This window comes from Lampetra fluviatilis, unplaced genomic scaffold (assembly GCF_964198595.1).
Source record: "Lampetra fluviatilis unplaced genomic scaffold, kcLamFluv1.1 SCAFFOLD_385, whole genome shotgun sequence".
Lineage (NCBI taxonomy): Eukaryota > Metazoa > Chordata > Hyperoartia > Petromyzontiformes > Petromyzontidae > Lampetra > Lampetra fluviatilis.
In genome coordinates, this window is record NW_027620864.1 from 70,001 (window position 1) to 92,264 (window position 22,264).

The 22,264-nt window shown below is 53.8% G+C and overlaps 1 protein-coding gene across 1 annotated transcript in view; it reads right to left on the reverse strand.

Annotated features, from left to right (window-relative positions):
• Positions 1 to 17,384, reverse strand: part of LOC144954451 (solute carrier family 12 member 5-like) — an 84,676-nt gene extending 67,292 nt beyond the window's left edge. Inside the window, exons 1-5 of the mRNA XM_078884953.1 lie at positions 17,098 to 17,384; positions 13,622 to 13,872; positions 5,927 to 6,097; positions 2,878 to 2,944; positions 2,037 to 2,110 (exon numbers count right to left, since the gene is read on the reverse strand). Coding sequence (XP_078741079.1) covers positions 2,037 to 2,110; positions 2,878 to 2,944; positions 5,927 to 6,097; positions 13,622 to 13,872; positions 17,098 to 17,384 — 850 coding nt within the window. The remainder of the gene's footprint in view (positions 1 to 2,036; positions 2,111 to 2,877; positions 2,945 to 5,926; positions 6,098 to 13,621; positions 13,873 to 17,097) is intronic.
• Between the last annotated feature and the right edge of the window lie 4,880 nt (positions 17,385 to 22,264).

Below are 22,264 nucleotides of genomic sequence, written 5' to 3' on the forward strand. Positions count from 1 at the left end.
GAGCGAGTGAGCGATCGAGTGAGTGAGTAAGTTAGTCAGTTAGTCAGTGAGTCAGTGAGTGAGCCAGTGAGTAAGTGAGTGAGCGAGTGAGTGAGTGAGCGAGTGAGTCAGTCAGTGAGTGAGTCAGTGAGTGAGCGAGCGAGCGATCGAGTGAGTGAGTAAGTTAGTCAGTTAGTCAGTGAGTCAGTGAGTGAGCCAGTGAGTAAGTGAGTGAGCGAGTGAGTGAGTGAGCGAGTGAGTCAGTCAGTGAGTGAGTCAGTGAGTGAGCGAGCGAGCGAGTGAGCGATCGAGTGAGTGAGTAAGTTAGTCAGTTAGTCAGTGAGTCAGTGAGTGAGCCAGTGAGTAAGTGAGTGAGCGAGTGAGTGAGTGAGCGAGTGAGTCAGTCAGTGAGTGAGTCAGTGAGTGAGCGAGCGAGCGAGTGAGCGAGTGAGCGATCGAGTGAGTGAGTAAGTTAGTCAGTTAGTCAGTGAGTCAGTGAGTGAGCCAGTGAGTAAGTGAGTGAGCGAGTGAGTGAGTGAGCGAGTGAGTCAGTCAGTGAGTGAGTCAGTGAGTGAGCGAGCGAGCGAGCGAGCGATCGAGTGAGTGAGTAAGTTAGTCAGTTAGTCAGTGAGTCAGTGAGTGAGCCAGTGAGTAAGTGAGTGAGCGAGTGAGTGAGTGAGCGAGTGAGTCAGTCAGTGAGTGAGTCAGTGAGTGAGCGAGCGAGCGAGTGAGCGATCGAGTGAGTGAGTAAGTTAGTCAGTTAGTCAGTGAGTCAGTGAGTGAGCCAGTGAGTAAGTGAGTGAGCGAGTGAGTGAGTGAGCGAGTGAGTCAGTCAGTGAGTGAGTCAGTGAGTGAGCGAGCGAGCGAGTGAGCGATCGAGTGAGTGAGTAAGTTAGTCAGTTAGTCAGTGAGTCAGTGAGTGAGCCAGTGAGTAAGTGAGTGAGCGAGTGAGTGAGTGAGCGAGTGAGTCAGTCAGTGAGTGAGTCAGTGAGTGAGCGAGCGAGCGAGCGATCGAGTGAGTAAGTTAGTCAGTTAGTCAGTGAGTCAGTGAGTGAGCCAGTGAGTGAGCGAGTGAGTGAGTGAGTGAGCGAGTGAGTCAGTCAGTGAGTGAGTCAGTGAGTGAGCGAGCGAGCGAGCGATCGAGTGAGTGAGTAAGTTAGTCAGTTAGTCAGTGAGTCAGTGAGTGAGCCAGTGAGTAAGTGAGTGAGCGAGTGAGTGAGTGAGCGAGTGAGTCAGTCAGTGAGTGAGTCAGTGAGTGAGCGAGCGAGCGAGTGAGCGATCGAGTGAGTGAGTAAGTTAGTCAGTTAGTCAGTGAGTCAGTGAGTGAGCCAGTGAGTAAGTGAGTGAGCGAGTGAGTGAGTGAGTAAGTTAGTCAGTTAGTCAGTGAGTCAGTGAGTGAGCCAGTGAGTAAGTGAGTGAGCGAGTGAGTGAGTGAGCAAGTGAGTCAGTCAGTGAGTGAGTCAGTGAGTGAGCGAGCGAGCGAGTGAGCGATCGAGTGAGTGAGTAAGTTAGTCAGTTAGTCAGTGAGTCAGTGAGTGAGCCAGTGAGTAAGTGAGTGAGCGAGTGAGTGAGTGAGTGAGCGAGTGAGTCAGTCAGTGAGTGAGTCAGTGAGTGAGCGAGCGAGCGAGCGATCGAGTGAGTGAGTAAGTTAGTCAGTTAGTCAGTGAGTCAGTGAGTGAGCCAGTGAGTAAGTGAGTGAGCGAGTGAGTGAGTGAGTGAGTGAGTGAGTCAGTCAGTGAGTGAGTCAGTGAGTGAGCGAGCGAGCGAGTGAGCGATCGAGTGAGTGAGTAAGTTAGTCAGTTAGTCAATGAGTCAGTGAGTGAGCCAGTGAGTAAGTGAGTGAGCGAGTGAGTGAGCGAGTGAGTCAGTCAGTGAGTGAGTCAGTGAGTGAGCGAGCGAGCGAGCGATCGAGTGAGTGAGTAAGTTAGTCAGTTAGTCAGTGAGTCAGTGAGTGAGCCAGTGAGTAAGTGAGTGAGCGAGTGAGTGAGTGAGCGAGTGAGTCAGTGAGTGAGTGAGCGATGGAGTGAGTGAGCTGTGAGTGAGCGGTGTGTCCTGACCGGTGACGGAGGGGAAGAAGATGCCCACGAGGGCGGTGAAGGAGGTGGCGATGTCCGAGTAGACGTAGGGGAGGCTGTGAGTGAGCGAGTGAGTCAGTGTGTGAGTGAGTCAGTGAGTGAGTGAGTCAGTGAGTCAGAGAGCGAGCGAGCGAGTCAGTGAGTGAGCGAGCGAGTGAGCGATCCAGTGAGCGAATGAGCGAGCGAGTGAGCGATCGAGCGAGCGAGTCAGCGAGCGAGTGAGCGAGTCAGCGAGCGAGTGAGCGAGTCAGCGAGCGAGTGAGCGGTGAGTGAGTGAGCGAGCGAGTGAGTGAGCAAGCGAGTCAGTGAGTCAGTGAGTGAGCGAGCGGTGAGGGTGCGGTGTCTCCGGACCGGTGATGGAGGGGAAGAAGATGCCCACGAGGGCGGTGAAGGAGGTGGCGTAGGGGAGGCTGTGAGTGAGCGAGTGAGTCAGTCAGTGAGTGAGTCAGTGAGTGAGCGAGCGAGCGAGCCAGTGAGCGAGTGAGTGAGCGAGTGAGCGAGCGAGTGAGTGAGTAAGTTAGTCAGTTAGTCAGTGAGTCAGTGAGTGAGTGAGCGATCAAGTGATTGAGTAAGTTAGTCAGTTAGTCAGTGAGTCAGTTAGTGAGCCAGTGAGCGATCGAGTCAGTGAGCGAGCGAGTGAGCGAATGAGCGAGCGAGCGAGCGAATGAGCGATCAAGTGAGCGAGCGAGTTAGCGAGCGAGTCAGTGAGTGAGTGAGCGAGCGGTGAGTGAGCGAGCGAGTTAGCGAGCGAGTCAGTGAGTGAGTGAGCGAGCGGTGAGTGAGCGAGCGAGTCAGTGAGTGAGTGAGCGAGCGGTGAGGGTGCGGTGTCTCCTGACCGGTGACGGAGGGGAAGAAGATGCCCACGAGGGCGGTGAAGGAGGTGGCGATGTCTGAGTAGACGTAGGGGAGGCTGTGAGTGAGTCAGTGAGCGAGTGAGCGAGTGAGTAAGTGAGCGAGTGAGTGAGTGAGTGATCAAGTGAGTGAGTGAATGAGCGAGTGAGTGAGTGAGTCAGCGAGTGAGCGAGTGAGCGAGCGAGTCAGCGAGTGAGTCAGTGAGCGAGTGAGCGGTGAGTGAGTGAGCGAGCGGTGTGTCCTGACCGGTGACGGAGGGGAAGAAGATGCCGACGAGGGCGGTGAAGGAGGTGGCGATGTCCGAGTAGACGTAGGGGAGGCTGTGAGTGAGTGAGTGAGTCAGTGAGTGAGCGAGCAAGTGAGCGAGCGAATGAGTGAGTCAGTGAGTGAATGAGTCAGTCAGTGAGTCAGCGAGTCAATGAGTGAGCGAGCGATTGAGCGAGCGATCGAGGGAACGATCGAGCGAGCGAGTGAGTGAGCGAGTCAGTGAGTGAGTCAGTGAGTGAGTCAGTGAGTGAGCGGTGAGTGAGCGGTGTGTCCTGACCGGTGACGGAGGGGAAGAAGATGCCGACGAGGGCGGTGAAGGAGGTGGCGATGTCCGAGTAGACGTAGGGGAGGGTGTGAGTGAGCGAGTGAGTCAGTGAGTGAGCGAGTGAGCGAGTGAGTCAGTGAGCGAGTGAGCGAGTGAGCGAGCGAGTGAGCGAGTGAGTGAGTGGTCAAGTGAGTGAGCGAGTGAATGAGGTGTCTCCTGACCGGTGACGGAGGGGAAGAAGATGCCCACGAGGGCGGTGAAGGAGGTGGCGATGTCTGAGTAGACGTAGGGGAGGCTGTGAGTGAGCGAGTGAGTGAGTGAGTCAGTGAGCGAGTGAGCGAGCGAGTGAGTGAGTAAGTTAGTCAGTTAGTCAGTTAGTCAGTGAGTCAGTGAGTGAGCCAGTGAGCGATCGAGTCAGTGAGCGAGCGAGTGAGCGAATGAGCGAGCGGTGAGTGAGCGGTGCATCCTGACCGGTGACGGAGGGGAAGAAGATGCCCACGAGGGCGGTGAAGGAGGTGGCGATGTCCGAGTAGACGTAGGGGAGGCTGTGAGTGAGTGAGTGAGTCAGTGAGCGAGTGAGCGAGTGAGTGAGTAAGTGAGCGAGTGAGTGAGTGAGCGAGTGAGTGAGTAAGTGAGCGAGTGAGTGAGTGAGTGATCAAGTGAGTGAGTGAGTGAGCGAGCGAGTGAGTGAATGAGCAAGCGAGCGAGTGAGTGAGTGAGTGAGTGATAAAGTGAGCGAGTGAGTGAGCGAGTCAGTGAGCGAGCGGTGAGTGAATGAGGGTGCATCCTGACCGGTGACGGAGGGGAAGAAGATGCCCACGAAGGCGGTGAAGGAGGTGGCGATGTCCGAGTAAACGTAGGGGAGGCTGTGAGTGAGCGAGTGAGTCAGTGAGTGAGTGAGCTGTGAGTGAGCGAGTCAGTGAGTGAGTGAGCGAGTGAGTCAATGAGTGAGCGAGTGACTGAGCGAGTGAGTGAGTGAATGAGCAAGCGAGCGAGTGAGTGAGTGAGTGAGCGAGCGAGTGAGTGAGCGAGTCAGCGAGCGAGTGAGTGAGCGAGTCAGCGAGCGAGCGGTGAGGGTGCGGTGTCTCCTGACCGGTGACGGAGGGGAAGAAGATGCCCACGAGGGCGGTGAAGGAGGTGGCGATGTCCGAGTAGACGTAGGGGAGGCTGTGAGGGAGTGAGTGAGCCAGTGAGTGAGTCAGTGAGTGAGCCAGTGAGTGAGTCAGTGAGTGAGTGAATGAGGTGTCTCCTGACCGGTGACGGAGGGGAAGAAGATGCCCACGAGGGCGGTGAAGGAGGTGGCGATGTCCGAGTAGACGTAGGGGAGGCTGTGAGTGAGTGAGCGAGTGAGCGAGCGGTGAGTGAGCGAGTCAGTGAGTGGTCAAGTGAGTGAGTGAGTGAATGAGGTGTCTCCTGACCGGTGACGGAGGGGAAGAAGATGCCGACGAGGGCGGTGAAGGAGGTGGCGATGTCCGAGTAGACGTAGGGGAGGCTGTGAGTCAGTGAGCGAGTCAGTGAGTGAGTCAGTGAGCGTGCGGTGAGTGAATGAGGTGTCTCCTGACCGGTGACGGAGGGGAAGAAGATGCCGACGAGGGCGGTGAAGGAGGTGGCGATGTCCGAGTAGACGTAGGGGAGGCTGTGAGTCAGTGAGCGAGTCAGTGAGTGAGTCAGTGAGCGTGCGGTGAGTGAATGAGGTGTCTCCTGACCGGTGACGGAGGGGAAGAAGATGCCGACGAGGGCGGTGAAGGAGGTGGCGATGTCCGAGTAGACGTAGGGGAGGCTGTGAGTGAGTCAGTGAGTGAGCGAGTCAGCGAGTGAGTCAGTGAGCGAGCGGTGAGTGAGCGGTGTGTCCTGACCGGTGACGGAGGGGAAGAAGATGCCCACGAGGGCGGTGAAGGAGGTGGCGATGTCCGAGTAGACGTAGGGGAGGCTGTGAGTGAGCGAGTGAGTCAGTGAGTGAGCGAGTGAGTGAGTGAGTCAGTGAGCGAGTGAGCGAGTGAGTGAGTAAGTTAGTCAGTTAGTCAGTGAGTCAGTGAGTGAGTGAGCGATCAAGTGATTGAGTAAGTTAGTTAGTTAGTCAGTGAGTCAGTGAGTGAGCCAGTGAGCGATCGAGTCAGTGAGCGAGCGAGTGAGCGAATGAGCGAGCGAGTGAGCGAGCGGTGAGTGAGCGGTGCATCCTGACCGGTGACGGAGGGGAAGAAGATGCCCACGAGGGCGGTGAAGGAGGTGGCGATGTCCGAGTAGACGTAGGGGAGGCTGTGAGGGAGTGAGTGAGCCAGTGAGTGAGTCAGTGAGTGAGCCAGTGAGTGAGTCAGTGAGTGAGTGAATGAGGTGTCTCCTGACCGGTGACGGAGGGGAAGAAGATGCCCACGAGGGCGGTGAAGGAGGTGGCGATGTCCGAGTAGACGTAGGGGAGGCTGTGAGTGAGTGAGTCAGTGAGTGAGTCAGTGAGTGAGTCAGTGAGTGAGTGAATGAGGTGTGTCCTGACCGGTGACGGAGGGGAAGAAGATGCCCACGAGGGCGGTGAAGGAGGTGGCGATGTCCGAGTAGACGTAGGGGAGGCTGCGCTCTGCTCGCTCGCTCCCCGCGGCGCCCACGGAGCCCAGCGACGACTTCTCCAGACGGGCACCGCCAGCCGTGTAGGCACTCCACAGGTTCTCTACAACAACAACCACCACAACCACCACTACTTCAACAACTACAACAACAACCACCACTACAACAACTACCACCACCACCACAACCACCACTACAACAACCACCACTACAGAGTAGGCGCTCCACAGGTTCTCTATACAACCACCACAACCACAACAACCACAACTCCAACCACCACAACCACCACTACAACCACCACAACCACCACCACAACCACTACCACCACCACAACCACCACCACTAGAGAGTAGGCACTCAACAGGTTCTCTACACTCACTCGCTCACTAATTCACAGACACTAGTAGGAGTCTGTCTCTCTCTCTCTCTCGTTCAATCCGGCCTTCACAGTCATTGGGGACAACCCCACACCCGGTCAGGACAGCCGACACTCTTCAAGACCCACAGCTTCGAAGAGGCAAAGACCCCGATGAGTTCCATCCCGGACTGTGGCAGCCCCGATTGCGAGTCGGGGCTCTGCCTTTTATCCTCGCCAGCGTGGCCAGGCTACCGACAAGTTCCATCCTGGATTGCGGCAGCCCTGATTGCGAGTCGGGGCTCTGCCTTTTATCCTCGCCAGCGTGGCCAGGCTACCGACAAGTTACATCCCGAAGTGCGGCAGCCCCGATTGCGAGTCGGGGCTCTGCCTTTTATCCTCCCCAGCGTGGCCAGGCTACCGACAAGTTCCATCCCGGATTGCGGCAGCCCCGATTGCGAGTCGGGGCTCTGCCTTTTATCCTCGCCAGCGTGGCCCAGGCTACCGACAAGTTCCATCCCGGAGTTCGGCAGCCCCGATTGCGAGTCGGGGCTCTGCCTTTGATCTTCGCCAGCGTGGCCAGGCTACGCCCTCGGCCCTCTGGATCCCCCCAGGAGGCTCCGGGCTTCGCCCACGAGTCCAATTGGAAGAACGGGCTGCTACCCCCAATGCCGTTCTCTAACGGTCCCAAACGCTAAGCGCTTCAGTGACTAGTTCGATGTTCACTCCACACCAGAGGTCGCAAATGGGTTTTGATTCAGTTTAACACTTTGCTTTCGCGACCAATATTATTCATAATCAACGTTGTTGGGTTAAGATCGCGTTATTTATAAATGTGTCGTAACCCTCCACCACCCGACAGGGCCAATCAGTAAAGAAGTGTCACGTTGACAAAAAGACAAAATAGTTCACTGCTTTAGCCCACCGGTGTGTTGAAGCGTGAAACCACATCATTTACAATTTGAGTACGACTGCGACGTTTCGCTGGTAATTGCATCCAGCATCATCGGGCAATTCGCCAGAATAGTGAGGCTCTGCTCTGTCTCCCGTTCTTATATAGAGCAGCAGCAGCAGGGTGACGTCATCATTAACTCATTAACTCATCAGGTGCAACGATTTGAGGGGGGGGGGGGGGTTATTGTAATTGATTCCTTACCCTTACCCGTACCCGGCCGCACCAGGGTCGCAAATGGGTACCTGTACCCGGCCGGGTACGGGTACCCGTTCCCTACCCGTACCCTACCCGAAATGAGTGACAAACGGTGGCTCCCCAGTGACTCACGGCCTACCCGTACCCGTACCTGGCCGTACCCGTACCCTACCCGTACCCGGCCGGGTATCGGGTAGGGTACGGGTATCGGGTACCCGATTGCGACCTCTGGGATGAAGCCATGTTGCAGGCGCGGGTGGGTTGATTCGAGGAACTTGAATTGTGAGAAGAGACAAGACGTTGGGAAATGAGTGACAAACGGCGACTCACCAGTGACTCACGGCCTACCCGTACCCGTACCCGGCCGCACCAGGGTCGCTAACGGCTACCCGTACCCGGCCGGGTACGGGTAGCCGGGTACGGGTAGGGTACGGGTATCGGGTACCTGATTGCGACCTCTGGGATGAAGCCATGTTGCAGGCGCGGGTGGGTTGATTCGAGGAACTTGAATTGTGAGAAGAGACAAGACGTTGGGAAATGAGTGACAAACGGCGACTCACCAGTGACTCACGGCCTACCCGTACCCGGCCGCACCAGGGTCGCAAACGGGTACCCGTACCCGTACCTGGCTGGGTACGGGTAGCCGGGTATTGGGTAGGGTACGGGTATCGGGTACCCGGTTGCGACCTCTGCTCCACAACCACAACAACAACCACCACTACAACAACCAGCACAACAACCACCACAACAACAATCACAACAACCACTACAGAGTAGCCATTCCACAGGTTCTATACACAACCACAACAACAACAACCGCCATTCGCCACTAAGTGGCGGTGACGTCACCACGACGCTTGTGCCAGGCTAGGTGCACGTTGAGGCCACGTGACGTGTCGAACGCCCGCTGGCGGGAGGTCACGGGGCAGTCTCAGCAGGTGCCACGGGTCGACTGACTGAGATGAGTGGCTGATGCACCACCTGTGCCCCCTACTGTGCCAACTTGCTGTGCTTTAGCCACCCGGTGCTTAACTCGTTGTTGTGAGCATCGCTCCTCTGCCCTCTGTTCTTGTTGGAGGGCGACTGCCTCCAACTGCCCAGTAGCAGCGTCCTTCACGAGCCTCCTCCACAGAGGCCGATCTTGACACCACTGGTACCAGTCATCGGCAAGTCCACTCAGCTCCACGTCCTCCTGTACCATGTCACTCCATCTCTTCTCTAGCCCGTGCCGCGCCCGTTTAGCCCCCTCAATCCGGCCAAACAAAAGCTGTTTAGGCATGCGGTGGCTGGGCATGCAGGCTACATGAGTAGGTGAGTGAGTAGGTGAGTAAGTAGGTGAGTAGCTAGGTAGGTGGGTGAGTAGGTGGGTGAGTAGGTGAGTGAATAGGTGAGTGAGTAGGTGAGTGGCTAGCTAGGTGGGTGAGTAGGTGAGTAGGTGAGTGTGTAGGTGAGTGAGTAGGTGAGTAAGTAGGTGAGTAGCTAGGTAGGTGGGTGAGTAGGTGGGTGAGTAGGTGAGTGTGTAGGTGAGTGAGTAGGTGAGTAAGTAGGTGAGTAGCTAGGTAGGTGGGTGAGTAGGTGGGTGAGTAGGTGAGTGAGTAGGTGAGTGAGTAGGTGAGTGGCTAGCTAGGTGGGTGAGTAGGTGAGTGTGTAGGTGAGTGGCTAGCTAGGTGGGTGAGTAGGTGAGTAGGTGAGTGTGTAGGTGAGTGAGTAGGTGAGTAAGTAGGTGAGTAGCTAGGTAGGTGGGTGAGTAGGTGGGTGAGTAGGTGAGTGAGTAGGTGAGTGAGTAGGTGAGTGGCTAGCTAGGTGGGTGAGTAGGTGAGTGTGTAGGTGAGTGGCTAGCTAGGTGGGTGAGTAGGTGAGTAGGTGAGTGTGTAGGTGAGTGAGTAGGTGAGTAAGTAGGTGAGTAGCTAGGTAGGTGGGTGAGTAGGTGGGTGAGTAGGTGAGTGAGTAGGTGAGTGAGTAGGCGAGTGGCTAGCTAGGTGGGTGAGTAGGTGAGTGTGTAGGTGAGTGGCTAGCTAGGTGGGTGAGTAGGTGAGTAGGTGAGTGTGTAGGTGAGTGAGTAGGTGAGTAAGTAGGTGAGTAGCTAGGTAGGTGGGTGAGTAGGTGGGTGAGTAGGTGAGTGAGTAGGTGAGTGAGTAGGCGAGTGGCTAGCTAGGTGGGTGAGTAGGTGAGTGTGTAGGTGAGTGGCTAGCTAGGTGGGTGAGTAGGTGAGTAGGTGAGTGTGTAGGTGAGTGAGTAGGTGAGTAACTAGGTAGGTGGGTGAGTAGGTGGGTGAGTAGGTGAGTGAGTAGGTGAGTGAGTAGGCGAGTGGCTAGCTAGGTGGGTGAGTAGGTGAGTGTGTAGGTGAGTGAGTAGGTGGGTGAGTAGGTGAGTAAGTAGGTGAGTAGCTAGGTAGGTGGGTGAGTAGGTGGGTGAGTAGGTGAGTGAGTAGGTGAGTGAGTAGGCGAGTGGCTAGCTAGGTGGGTGAGTAGGTGAGTAGGTGAGTGTGTAGGTGAGTGAGTAGGTGAGTAAGTAGGTGAGTAGCTAGGTAGGTGGGTGAGTAGGTGGGTGAGTAGGTGAGTGAGTAGGTGAGTGAGTAGGTGAGTGGCTAGCTAGGTGGGTGAGTAGGTGAGTGTGTAGGTGAGTGGCTAGCTAGGTGGGTGAGTAGGTGAGTGTGTAGGTGAGTGAGTAGGTGAGCGAGTAGGTGAGTAGCCAGGTAGGTGAGTGAGTAGGTGGGTGAGTAGGTGAGTGTGTAGGTGAGTGAGTAGGTGAGTGAGTAGGTGAGTGAGTAGGTGGGTGAGTAGGTGAGTGTGTAGGTGAGTGAGTAGGTGAGTAAGTAGGTGAGTAGCTAGGTAGGTGGGTGAGTAGGTGGGTGAGTAGGTGAGTGAGTAGGTGAGTGGCTAGCTAGGTGGGTGAGTAGGTGAGTGTGTAGGTGAGTGGCTAGCTAGGTGGGTGAGTAGGTGAGTAGGTGAGTGTGTAGGTGAGTGAGTAGGTGAGTAAGTAGGTGAGTAGCTAGGTAGGTGGGTGAGTAGGTGAGTAGGTGAGTGTGTAGGTGAGTGAGTAGGTGAGTAAGTAGGTGAGTAGCTAGGTAGGTGGGTGAGTAGGTGGGTGAGTAGGTGAGTGAGTAGGTGAGTGAGTAGGCGAGTGGCTAGCTAGGTGGGTGAGTAGGTGAGTGTGTAGGTGAGTGGCTAGCTAGGTGGGTGAGTAGGTGAGTAGGTGAGTGTGTAGGTGAGTGAGTAGGTGAGTAACTAGGTAGGTGGGTGAGTAGGTGGGTGAGTAGGTGAGTGAGTAGGTGAGTGAGTAGGCGAGTGGCTAGCTAGGTGGGTGAGTAGGTGAGTGTGTAGGTGAGTGAGAAGGTGGGTGAGTAGGTGAGTAAGTAGGTGAGTAGCTAGGTAGGTGGGTGAGTAGGTGGGTGAGTAGGTGAGTGAGTAGGTGAGTGAGTAGGCGAGTGGCTAGCTAGGTGGGTGAGTAGGTGAGTAGGTGAGTGTGTAGGTGAGTGAGTAGGTGAGTAAGTAGGTGAGTAGCTAGGTAGGTGGGTGAGTAGGTGGGTGAGTAGGTGAGTGAGTAGGTGAGTGGCTAGCTAGGTGGGTGAGTAGGTGAGTGTGTAGGTGAGTGGCTAGCTAGGTGGGTGAGTAGGTGAGTAGGTGAGTGTGTAGGTGAGTGAGTAGGTGAGTAAGTAGGTGAGTAGCTAGGTAGGTGGGTGAGTAGGTGGGTGAGTAGGTGAGTGAGTAGGTGAGTGAGTAGGCGAGTGGCTAGCTAGGTGGGTGAGTAGGTGAGTGTGTAGGTGAGTGGCTAGCTAGGTGGGTGAGTAGGTGAGTAGGTGAGTGTGTAGGTGAGTGAGTAGGTGAGTAAGTAGGTGAGTAGCTAGGTAGGTGGGTGAGTAGGTGGGTGAGTAGGTGAGTGAGTAGGTGAGTGAGTAGGCGAGTGGCTAGCTAGGTGGGTGAGTAGGTGAGTGTGTAGGTGAGTGGCTAGCTAGGTGGGTGAGTAGGTGAGTAGGTGAGTGTGTAGGTGAGTGAGTAGGTGAGTAACTAGGTAGGTGGGTGAGTAGGTGGGTGAGTAGGTGAGTGAGTAGGCGAGTGGCTAGCTAGGTGGGTGAGTAGGTGAGTGTGTAGGTGAGTGAGTAGGTGGGTGAGTAGGTGAGTAAGTAGGTGAGTAGCTAGGTAGGTGGGTGAGTAGGTGGGTGAGTAGGTGAGTGAGTAGGTGAGTGAGTAGGCGAGTGGCTAGCTAGGTGGGTGAGTAGGTGAGTAGGTGAGTGTGTAGGTGAGTGAGTAGGTGAGTAAGTAGGTGAGTAGCTAGGTAGGTGGGTGAGTAGGTGGGTGAGTAGGTGAGTGAGTAGGTGAGTGAGTAGGTGAGTGGCTAGCTAGGTGGGTGAGTAGGTGAGTGTGTAGGTGAGTGGCTAGCTAGGTGGGTGAGTAGGTGAGTGTGTAGGTGAGTGAGTAGGTGAGCGAGTAGGTGAGTAGCCAGGTAGGTGAGTGAGTAGGTGGGTGAGTAGGTGAGTGTGTAGGTGAGTGAGTAGGTGAGTGAGTAGGTGAGTGAGTAGGTGGGTGAGTAGGTGAGTGTGTAGGTGAGTGAGTAGGTGAGTAAGTAGGTGAGTAGCTAGGTAGGTGGGTGAGTAGGTGGGTGAGTAGGTGAGTGAGTAGGTGAGTGGCTAGCTAGGTGGGTGAGTAGGTGAGTGTGTAGGTGAGTGGCTAGCTAGGTGGGTGAGTAGGTGAGTAGGTGAGTGTGTAGGTGAGTGAGTAGGTGAGTAAGTAGGTGAGTAGCTAGGTAGGTGGGTGAGTAGGTGGGTGAGTAGGTGAGTGAGTAGGTGAGTGAGTAGGCGAGTGGCTAGCTAGGTGGGTGAGTAGGTGAGTGTGTAGGTGAGTGGCTAGCTAGGTGGGTGAGTAGGTGAGTAGGTGAGTGTGTAGGTGAGTGCGTAGGTGAGTAAGTAGGTGAGTAGCTAGGTAGGTGGGTGAGTAGGTGGGTGAGTAGGTGAGTGAGTAGGTGAGTGAGTAGGCGAGTGGCTAGCTAGGTGGGTGAGTAGGTGAGTGTGTAGGTGAGTGGCTAGCTAGGTGGGTGAGTAGGTGAGTAGGTGAGTGTGTAGGTGAGTGAGTAGGTGAGTAACTAGGTAGGTGGGTGAGTAGGTGAGTGAGTAGGTGAGTGAGTAGGCGAGTGGCTAGCTAGGTGGGTGAGTAGGTGAGTGTGTAGGTGAGTGAGTAGGTGGGTGAGTAGGTGAGTAAGTAGGTGAGTAGCTAGGTAGGTGGGTGAGTAGGTGGGTGAGTAGGTGAGTGAGTAGGTGAGTGAGTAGGCGAGTGGCTAGCTAGGTGGGTGAGTAGGTGAGTAGGTGAGTGTGTAGGTGAGTGAGTAGGTGAGTAAGTAGGTGAGTAGCTAGGTAGGTGGGTGAGTAGGTGGGTGAGTAGGTGAGTGAGTAGGTGAGTGAGTAGGTGAGTGGCTAGCTAGGTGGGTGAGTAGGTGAGTGTGTAGGTGAGTGGCTAGCTAGGTGGGTGAGTAGGTGAGTGTGTAGGTGAGTGAGTAAGTGAGCGAGTAGGTGAGTAGCCAGGTAGGTGGGTGAGTAGGTGAGTGTGTAGGTGAGTGAGTAGGTGAGCGAGTAGGTGAGTAGCCAGGTAGGTGAGTGAGTAGGTGGGTGAGTAGGTGAGTGTGTAGGTGAGTGAGTAGGTGAGCGAGTAGGTGAGTAGCCAGGTAGGTGAGTGAGTAGGTGGGTGAGTAGGTGAGTGTGTAGGTGAGTGAGTAGGTGAGCGAGTAGGTGAGTAGCCAGGTAGGTGAGTGAGTAGGTGGGTGAGTAGGTGAGTGTGTAGGTGAGTGAGTAGGTGAGTGAGTAGGTGAGTGTGTAGGTGAGTGAGTAGGTGAGTGAGTAGGTGAGTGGGTAGGTGAGTGGGTAGGTGAGTAGGTGAGTAGCTAGCCAGGAAGGTGAGTAGGTGAGTGAGTAGGTGAGTGTGTAGGTGAATAAGTAGGTGAGTGTGTAGGTGAGTGGCTAGCTAGGTGAGTGAGTAGGTGAGTGTGTAGGTGAGTAAGTAGGTGAGTGAGTAGGTGGGTGAGTAGGTGAGTAAGTAGGTGAGTGATTAGGTGAGTAGCTAGGTAGGTGAGTGAGTCGGTGAGTAAGTAGGTGAGTGAGTAGGTGAGTGAGTAGGTGAGCGCGTATCGAGTACCGATGATGATGCCGCTGGCCACGCCGGGGATGCCCTGCAGCTCGGTCACGTTGTTCAGGGTGAAGTACTCGCTGCAGGTCGCGTTGAGAAACTCCGAATCGCAGAAACTCCGCCAGAGTCGCGTGGTCCGCACCAGCGGGCCCAGCGGGCCCGTGGTGGTGTTGGGGGACTCGGAGCCCGTCACCGTCACCGTCTTGGCACAGACGTCAAAGTCGTTGCGGTTGAGGGTGCGGTTACCAAGCATGCAGATCCTGGGTGGGGGGGGGGTGGGTGGGGGTGAGGGGGTCAGTGGGTCGGTAATGTGGTGAGTGGGTTTTGTGGGTGGGTGAGTGGGTGAGTGGGTGAGTGGGTGGGTGGGTGGGTGAGTGGGTTATTGGGTGGGTGGGTGGGTGAGTGGGTGGGTGAGTGGGTTATTGGGTGGGTGGGTGAGTGGGTGGGTGGGTGGGTGAGTGGGTGAGTGGGTGGGTGGGTGGGTGAGTGGGTGGGTGGGTGAGTGGGTGAGTGGGTGAGTGAGTGGGTGGGTGGGTGGGTGATTGGGTGAATGGGTGAGTGGGTGGGTGAGTGGATGGGTGGGTTATTGGGTGGGTGGGTGGGTGAGTGACTGAGCGTGTGAGTGAGTGATTGTCTGAGTGAGTGAGTCAGTGTGTGAGCGTGTGACTGAGTGACTGAGCGTGTGACCGAGTGAGTGACCAAGTGTCTGAGTGACTGTGTGAGTGAGTGATTGTCTGAGTGTGTGAGTGACTGAGTGAGTGACTGAGTGTCTGAGTGATTGAGTGTGTGAGTGACTGAGTGAGTGACTGAGTGACTGACCGAGTGACTGACTGAGCGTGTGACCGAGTGAGTGACCAAGTGTCTGAGTGACTGTGTGAGTGAGTGATTGTCTGAGTGTGTGAGTGACTGATTGAGTGACTGAGTGACTGACAGAGTGACTGACTGAGCGTGTGACCGAGTGAGTGACCAAGTGTCTGAGTGACTGTGTGAGTGAGTGATTGTCTGAGTGTGTGAGTGACTGAGTGAGTGTCTGAGTGACCGAGTGAGTGACCAAGTGTCTGAGTGACTGTGTGAGTGAGTGATTGTCTGAGCGTGTGACTGCGTGACTGAGTGAGTGACCAAGTGTCTGAGTGACTGACTGAGCGACTGACCGAGTGAGTGACCGAGTGTCTGAGTGAGTGACTGAGCGTGTGACTGAGTGACTGAGTGAGTGACCAAGTGTCTGAGTGAGTGACTGAGCGACTGACCGAGTGAGTGACCGAGTGTCTGAGTGATTGTCTGAGCGTGTGACTGCGTGACTGAGCGAGTGACCAAGTGTCTGAGTGAGTGACTGAGCGACTGACCGAGTGAGTGACCGAGTGTCTGAGTGAGTGACTGAGCGTGTGACTGAGTGACTGAGTGAGTGACCAAGTGTCTGAGTGAGTGACTGAGCGACTGACCGAGTGAGTGACCGAGTGTCTGAGTGATTGTCTGAGCGTGTGACTGAGTGACTGAGTGAGTGACCAAGTGTCTGCGCTCGCTCGCTCGCTGCAACTCACGGGAACTCTGGCGGAGCGAACGCCGTCTTGATGACGCCGAGTGAGTGGATGGGCGAGTGAGTGTGTGAGTGAGTGAGTGTGTGAGTGAGTGTGTGAGTGAGTGTGTGAGTGAGTGAGTGGTGAGTGAGTGGTGAGTGAGTGGTGAGTGAGTGAGTGAGTGGTGAGTGAGTGTGTGAGTGAGTGAGTGAGTGGTGAGTGAGTGTGTGAGTGAGTGGTGAGTGAGTGTGTGAGTGAGTGAGTGAGTGGTGAGTAAGTGAGTGAGTGGTGAGTGAGTGGTGAGTGAGTGGTGAGTGAGTGGTGAGTGACTGTGTGAGTGAGTGAGTGTCTGAGTGACCGAGTGAGTGACCAAGTGTGACTGTGTGAGTGAGTGATTGTCTGAGCGTGTGACTGCGTGACTGAGTGAGTGACCAAGTGTCTGAGTGACTGACTGAGCGACTGACCGAGTGAGTGACCGAGTGTCTGAGTGAGTGACTGAGCGTGTGACTGAGTGACTGAGTGAGTGACCAAGTGTCTGAGTGAGTGACTGAGCGACTGACCGAGTGAGTGACCGAGTGTCTGAGTGAGTGACTGAGCGTGTGACTGAGTGACTGAGTGAGTGACCAAGTGTCTGAGTGACTGACTGAGCGACTGACCGAGTGAGTGACCGAGTGTCTGAGTGATTGTCTGAGCGTGTGACTGCGTGACTGAGTGAGTGACCAAGTGTCTGAGTGAGTGACTGAGCGACTGACCGAGTGAGTGACCGAGTGTCTGAGTGATTGTCTGAGCGTGTGACTGCGTGACTGAGTGAGTGACCAAGTGTCTGAGTGAGTGACTGAGCGACTGACCGAGTGAGTGACCGAGTGTCTGAGTGATTGTCTAAGCGTGTGACTGCGTGACTGAGTGAGTGACCAAGTGTCTGAGTGAGTGACTGAGCGACTGACCGAGTGAGTGACCGAGTGTCTGAGTGATTGTCTGAGCGTGTGACTGCGTGACTGAGTGAGTGACCAAGTGTCTGAGTGACTGACTGAGCGACTGACCGAGTGAGTGACCGAGTGTCTGAGTGAGTGACTGAGCGTGTGACTGCGTGACTGAGTGAGTGACCAAGTGTCTGAGTGAGTGACTGAGCGACTGACCGAGTGAGTGACCGAGTGTCTGAGTGATTGTCTGAGCGTGTGACTGCGTGACTGAGTGAGTGACCAAGTGTCTGAGTGAGTGACTGAGCGACTGACCGAGTGAGTGACCGAGTGTCTGAGTGATTGTCTGAGCGTGTGACTGCGTGACTGAGTGAGTGACCAAGTGTCTGAGTGAGTGACTGAGCGACTGACCGAGTGAGTGACCGAGTGTCTGAGTGATTGTCTGAGCGTGTGACTGCGTGACTGAGTGAGTGACCAAGTGTCTGAGTGAGTGACTGAGCGACTGACCGAGTGAGTGACCGAGTGTCTGAGTGATTGTCTAAGCGTGTGACTGCGTGACTGAGTGAGTGACCAAGTGTCTGAGTGAGTGACTGAGCGACTGACCGAGTGAGTGACCGAGTGTCTGAGTGATTGTCTGAGCGTGTGACTGCGTGACTGAGTGAGTGACCAAGTGTCTGAGTGACTGACTGAGCGACTGACCGAGTGAGTGACCGAGTGTCTGAGTGATTGTCTGAGCGTGTGACTGCGTGACTGAGTGAGTGACCAAGTGTCTGAGTGAGTGACTGAGCGACTGACCGAGTGAGTGACCGAGTGTCTGAGTGATTGTCTGAGCGTGTGACTGCGTGACTGAGTGAGTGACCAAGTGTCTGAGTGACTGACTGAGCGAGTGACCGAGTGAGTGACCGAGTGTCTGAGTGATTGTCTGAGCGTGTGACTGAGTGACTGAGTGAGTGACCAAGTGTCTGAGTGACTGACTGAGCGAGTGACCGAGCGAGTGACCGAGTGTCTGCGCTCGCTCGCTCGCTCGCTCGCTCGCTCGCTCGCTGCAACTCACGGGAACTCTGGCGGAGCGAACGCCGTCTTGATGACGCCGGCGTAGATCGCGAAGATGGACAGGATGACGCAGAGGAGGAAGAGTGACGCGAACTTGTTCACGTACTTGACGCCCACGAACACCACGATGGCCATGAAGGCGAGGAACGCGGTGCCGTACACACGCATGTTGTTGAGCATCGCCTCCGCCTCGCCAGACACTTCGGCCGCTCGGAAAATCGCCGCGCTCGGAGCGATGTAGGTCTGACAAGGGGAAGGCGACACGCGGACACACGCGGGAAGGTACATCGCACGGACACACGCGCACAGGTACATCACACACTCACACACAGGTACATCACACACACACACAGGTACATCACACACACACACACACAGGTACATCACACACTCACACACAGGTACATCACACACTCACACACAGGTACATCACACACTCACACACAGGTACATCACACACTCACACAGGTACATCACACACTCACACACACATACATCACACACACTCACACACAGGTACATCACACACACACACACAGGTACATCACACACACACACACACACAGGTACATCACACACACACACACAGGTACATCACACACTCACACACAGGTACATCACACACTCACACACAGGTACATCACACACTCACACACAGGTACATCACACACTCACACACAGGTACATCACACACTCACACACAGGTACATCACACACTCACACACAGGTACATCACACACTCACACACAGGTACATCACACACTCACACACAGGTACATCACACACTCACACACAGGTACATCACACACTCACACACAGGTACATCACACACTCACACACAGGTACATCACACACACACACACAGGTACATCACACACACACACACAGGTACATCACACACTCACACACAGGTACATCACACACACACACACACACAGGTACATCACACACTCACACACAGGTACATCACACACACACACACACACACACAGGTACATCACACACACACACACACAGGTACATCACACACTCACACACAGGTACACTCACACACAGGTACATCACACACTCACACACAGGTACATCACACACACACACACAGGTACATCACACACTCACACACAGGTACATCACACACTCACACACAGGTACATCACACACTCACACACAGGTACATCACACACACACACAGGTACATCACACACTCACACAGGTACATCACACACACACACACACACACAGGTACATCACACACACACACACACACAGGTACATCACACACACACACAGGTACATCACACACTCACACACAGGTACATCACACACACACACACAGGTACATCACACACTCACACACAGGTACATCACACACACACACACAGGTACATCACACACACACACAGGTACATCACACACACACACACACAGGTACATCACACACACACACACAGGTACATCACACACACACACACAGGTACATCACACACACACTCACACACAGGTACATCACACACACACACACAGGTACATCACACACACACACACACAGGTACATCACACACACACACACACAGGTACATCACACACACACACACACAGGTACATCACACACACACACACAGGTACATCACACACACACACACAGGTACATCACACACACACACACAGGTACATCACACACACACACACAGGTACATCACACACACACACACAGGTACATCACACACACACACACACAGGTACATCACACACACACACACACACAGGTACATCACACACACACACACAGGTACATCACACACTCACACACAGGTACATCACACACTCACACACAGGTACATCACACACACACACACAGGTACAGCACACACACACACACAGGTACATCACACACTCACACACAGGTACATCACACACACACACACAGGTACATCACACACACACACACACACACAGGTACATCACACACACACACACAGGTACATCACACACTCACACACAGGTACATCACACACACACACACACAGGTACATCACACACTCACACACAGGTACATCACACACTCACACACAGGTACATCACACACACACACACACAGGTACATCACACACTCACACACAGGTACATCACACACACACAACACAGGTACATCACACACACACACACACATGTACATCACACACTCACACACAGGTACATCACACACACACACACAGGTACATCACACACTCACACACAGGTACATCACACACACACACACATGTACATCACACACTCACACACAGGTACATCACACACACACACACAATGTACATCACACACACACACACACAGGTACATCACACACACACACACATGTACATCACACACACACACACAGGTACATCACACACTCACACACATGTACATCACAACACACACACACAGGTACATCACACACTCACACACAGGTACATCACACACACACACAGGTACATCACACACTCACACACAGGTACATCACACACTCACACACAGGTACATCACACACTCACACACATGTACATCACACACACACACAGGTACATCACACACACACACACATGTACATCACACACACACACACACAGGTACATCACACACTCACACACATGTACATCACACGACACACACACAGGTACATCACACACTCACACACATGTACATCACACACACACACACAGGTACATCACACACTCACACACAGGTACATCACACACTCACCACAGGTACATCACACACTCACACACAGGTACATCACACACTCAACACACAGGTACATCACACACTCACACAGGTACATCACACACTCACACAGAGGTACATCACACACTCACACACAGGTAACACACACAGGTACATCACACACTCACACACAGGTACATCACACACTCACACACAGGTACATCACACACACACACATGTACATCACACACACACACACAGGTACATCACACACACACACACACACATGTACATCACACACACTCACACACAGGTACATCACACACACACGCACAGGTACATCACACACTCACACACACAGGTACATCACACACACACACACACACACACAGGTACATCACACTCACACACACATGTACATCACACACTCACACACAGGTACATCACACACACACACACAGGTACATCACACACTCACACACAGGTACATCACACACTCACACACAGGTACATCACACACTCACACACACAGGTACATCACACACACACACACACACAGGTACATCACACACACACACACACAGGTACATCACACACTCACACAGGTACATCACACACACACACACACAGGTACATCACACACACACACAGGTACATCACACACACACACACACAGGTACATCACACACACACACAGGTACATCTCACACACACACACACAGGTACATCACACACTCACACACAGGAACATCACACACTCACACACAGGTACATCACACACACACACAGGTACATCACACACACACACACACAGGTACATCACACACACACACACAGGTACATCACACACTCACACACAGGTACATCACACACACACACAGGTACATCACACACACACACACACAGGTACATCACACACACACACACAGGTACATCACACACTCACACACAGGTACATCACACACTCACACAGGTACATCACACACACACACACAGGTACATCACACACTCACACAGGTACATCACACACTCACACAGGTACATCACACACTCACACACAGGTACATCACACACTCACACAGGTACATCACACACTCACACACAGGTACATCACACACACACACACAGGTACATCACACACACACACACAGGTACATCACACACACACACACACAGGTACATCACACACACACACAGGTACATCACACACTCACACACACGTACATCACACACACTCACACACAGGTACATCACACACACACACACAGGTACATCACACACACACACACACACAGGTACATCACACACACACACACAGGTACATCACACACTCACACACAGGTACATCACACACTCACACACAGGTACATCACACACTCACACACAGGTACATCACACACTCACACACAGGTACATCACACACACACACACAGGTACATCACACACACACACACAGGTACATCACACACTCACACACAGGTACATCACACACACACACACACACAGGTACATCACACACTCACACACAGGTACATCACACACACACACACACACAGGTACATCACACACACACACACAGGTACATCACACACTCACACACAGGTACATCACACACTCACACACAGGTACATCACACACTCACACACAGGTACATCACACACTCACACACAGGTACATCACACACACACACACACAGGTACATCACACACACTCACACACAGGTACATCACACACACAGGTACATCACACACTCACACACAGGTACATCACACACACACACACAGGTACATCACACACACACACACATGTACATCACACACTCACACACAGGTACATCACACACACACACACAGGTACATCACACACTCACACACAGGTACATCACACACTCACACACAGGTACATCACACACTCACACACAGGTACATCACACACACACACACAGGTACATCACACACTCACACACAGGTACATCACACACACACACACAGGTACATCACACACACACACACAGGTACATCACACACACACACACACAGGTACATCACACACAGGTACATCACACACACACACACAGGTACATCACACACTCACACACAGGTACATCACACACTCACACACAGGTACATCACACACTCACACACAGGTACATCACACACACACACAGGTACATCACACACACACACACAGGTACATCACACACACACAGGTACATCACACACTCACACACAGGTACATCACACACACACACAGTACATCACACACTCACACAGGTACATCACACACACACACACAGGTACATCACACACACACACAGGTACATCACACACACACACACACAGGTACATCACACACACACACAGGTACATCACACACTCACACACATGTACATCACACACACACACACAGGTACATCACACACACACACACAGGTACATCACACACTCACACACAGGTACATCACA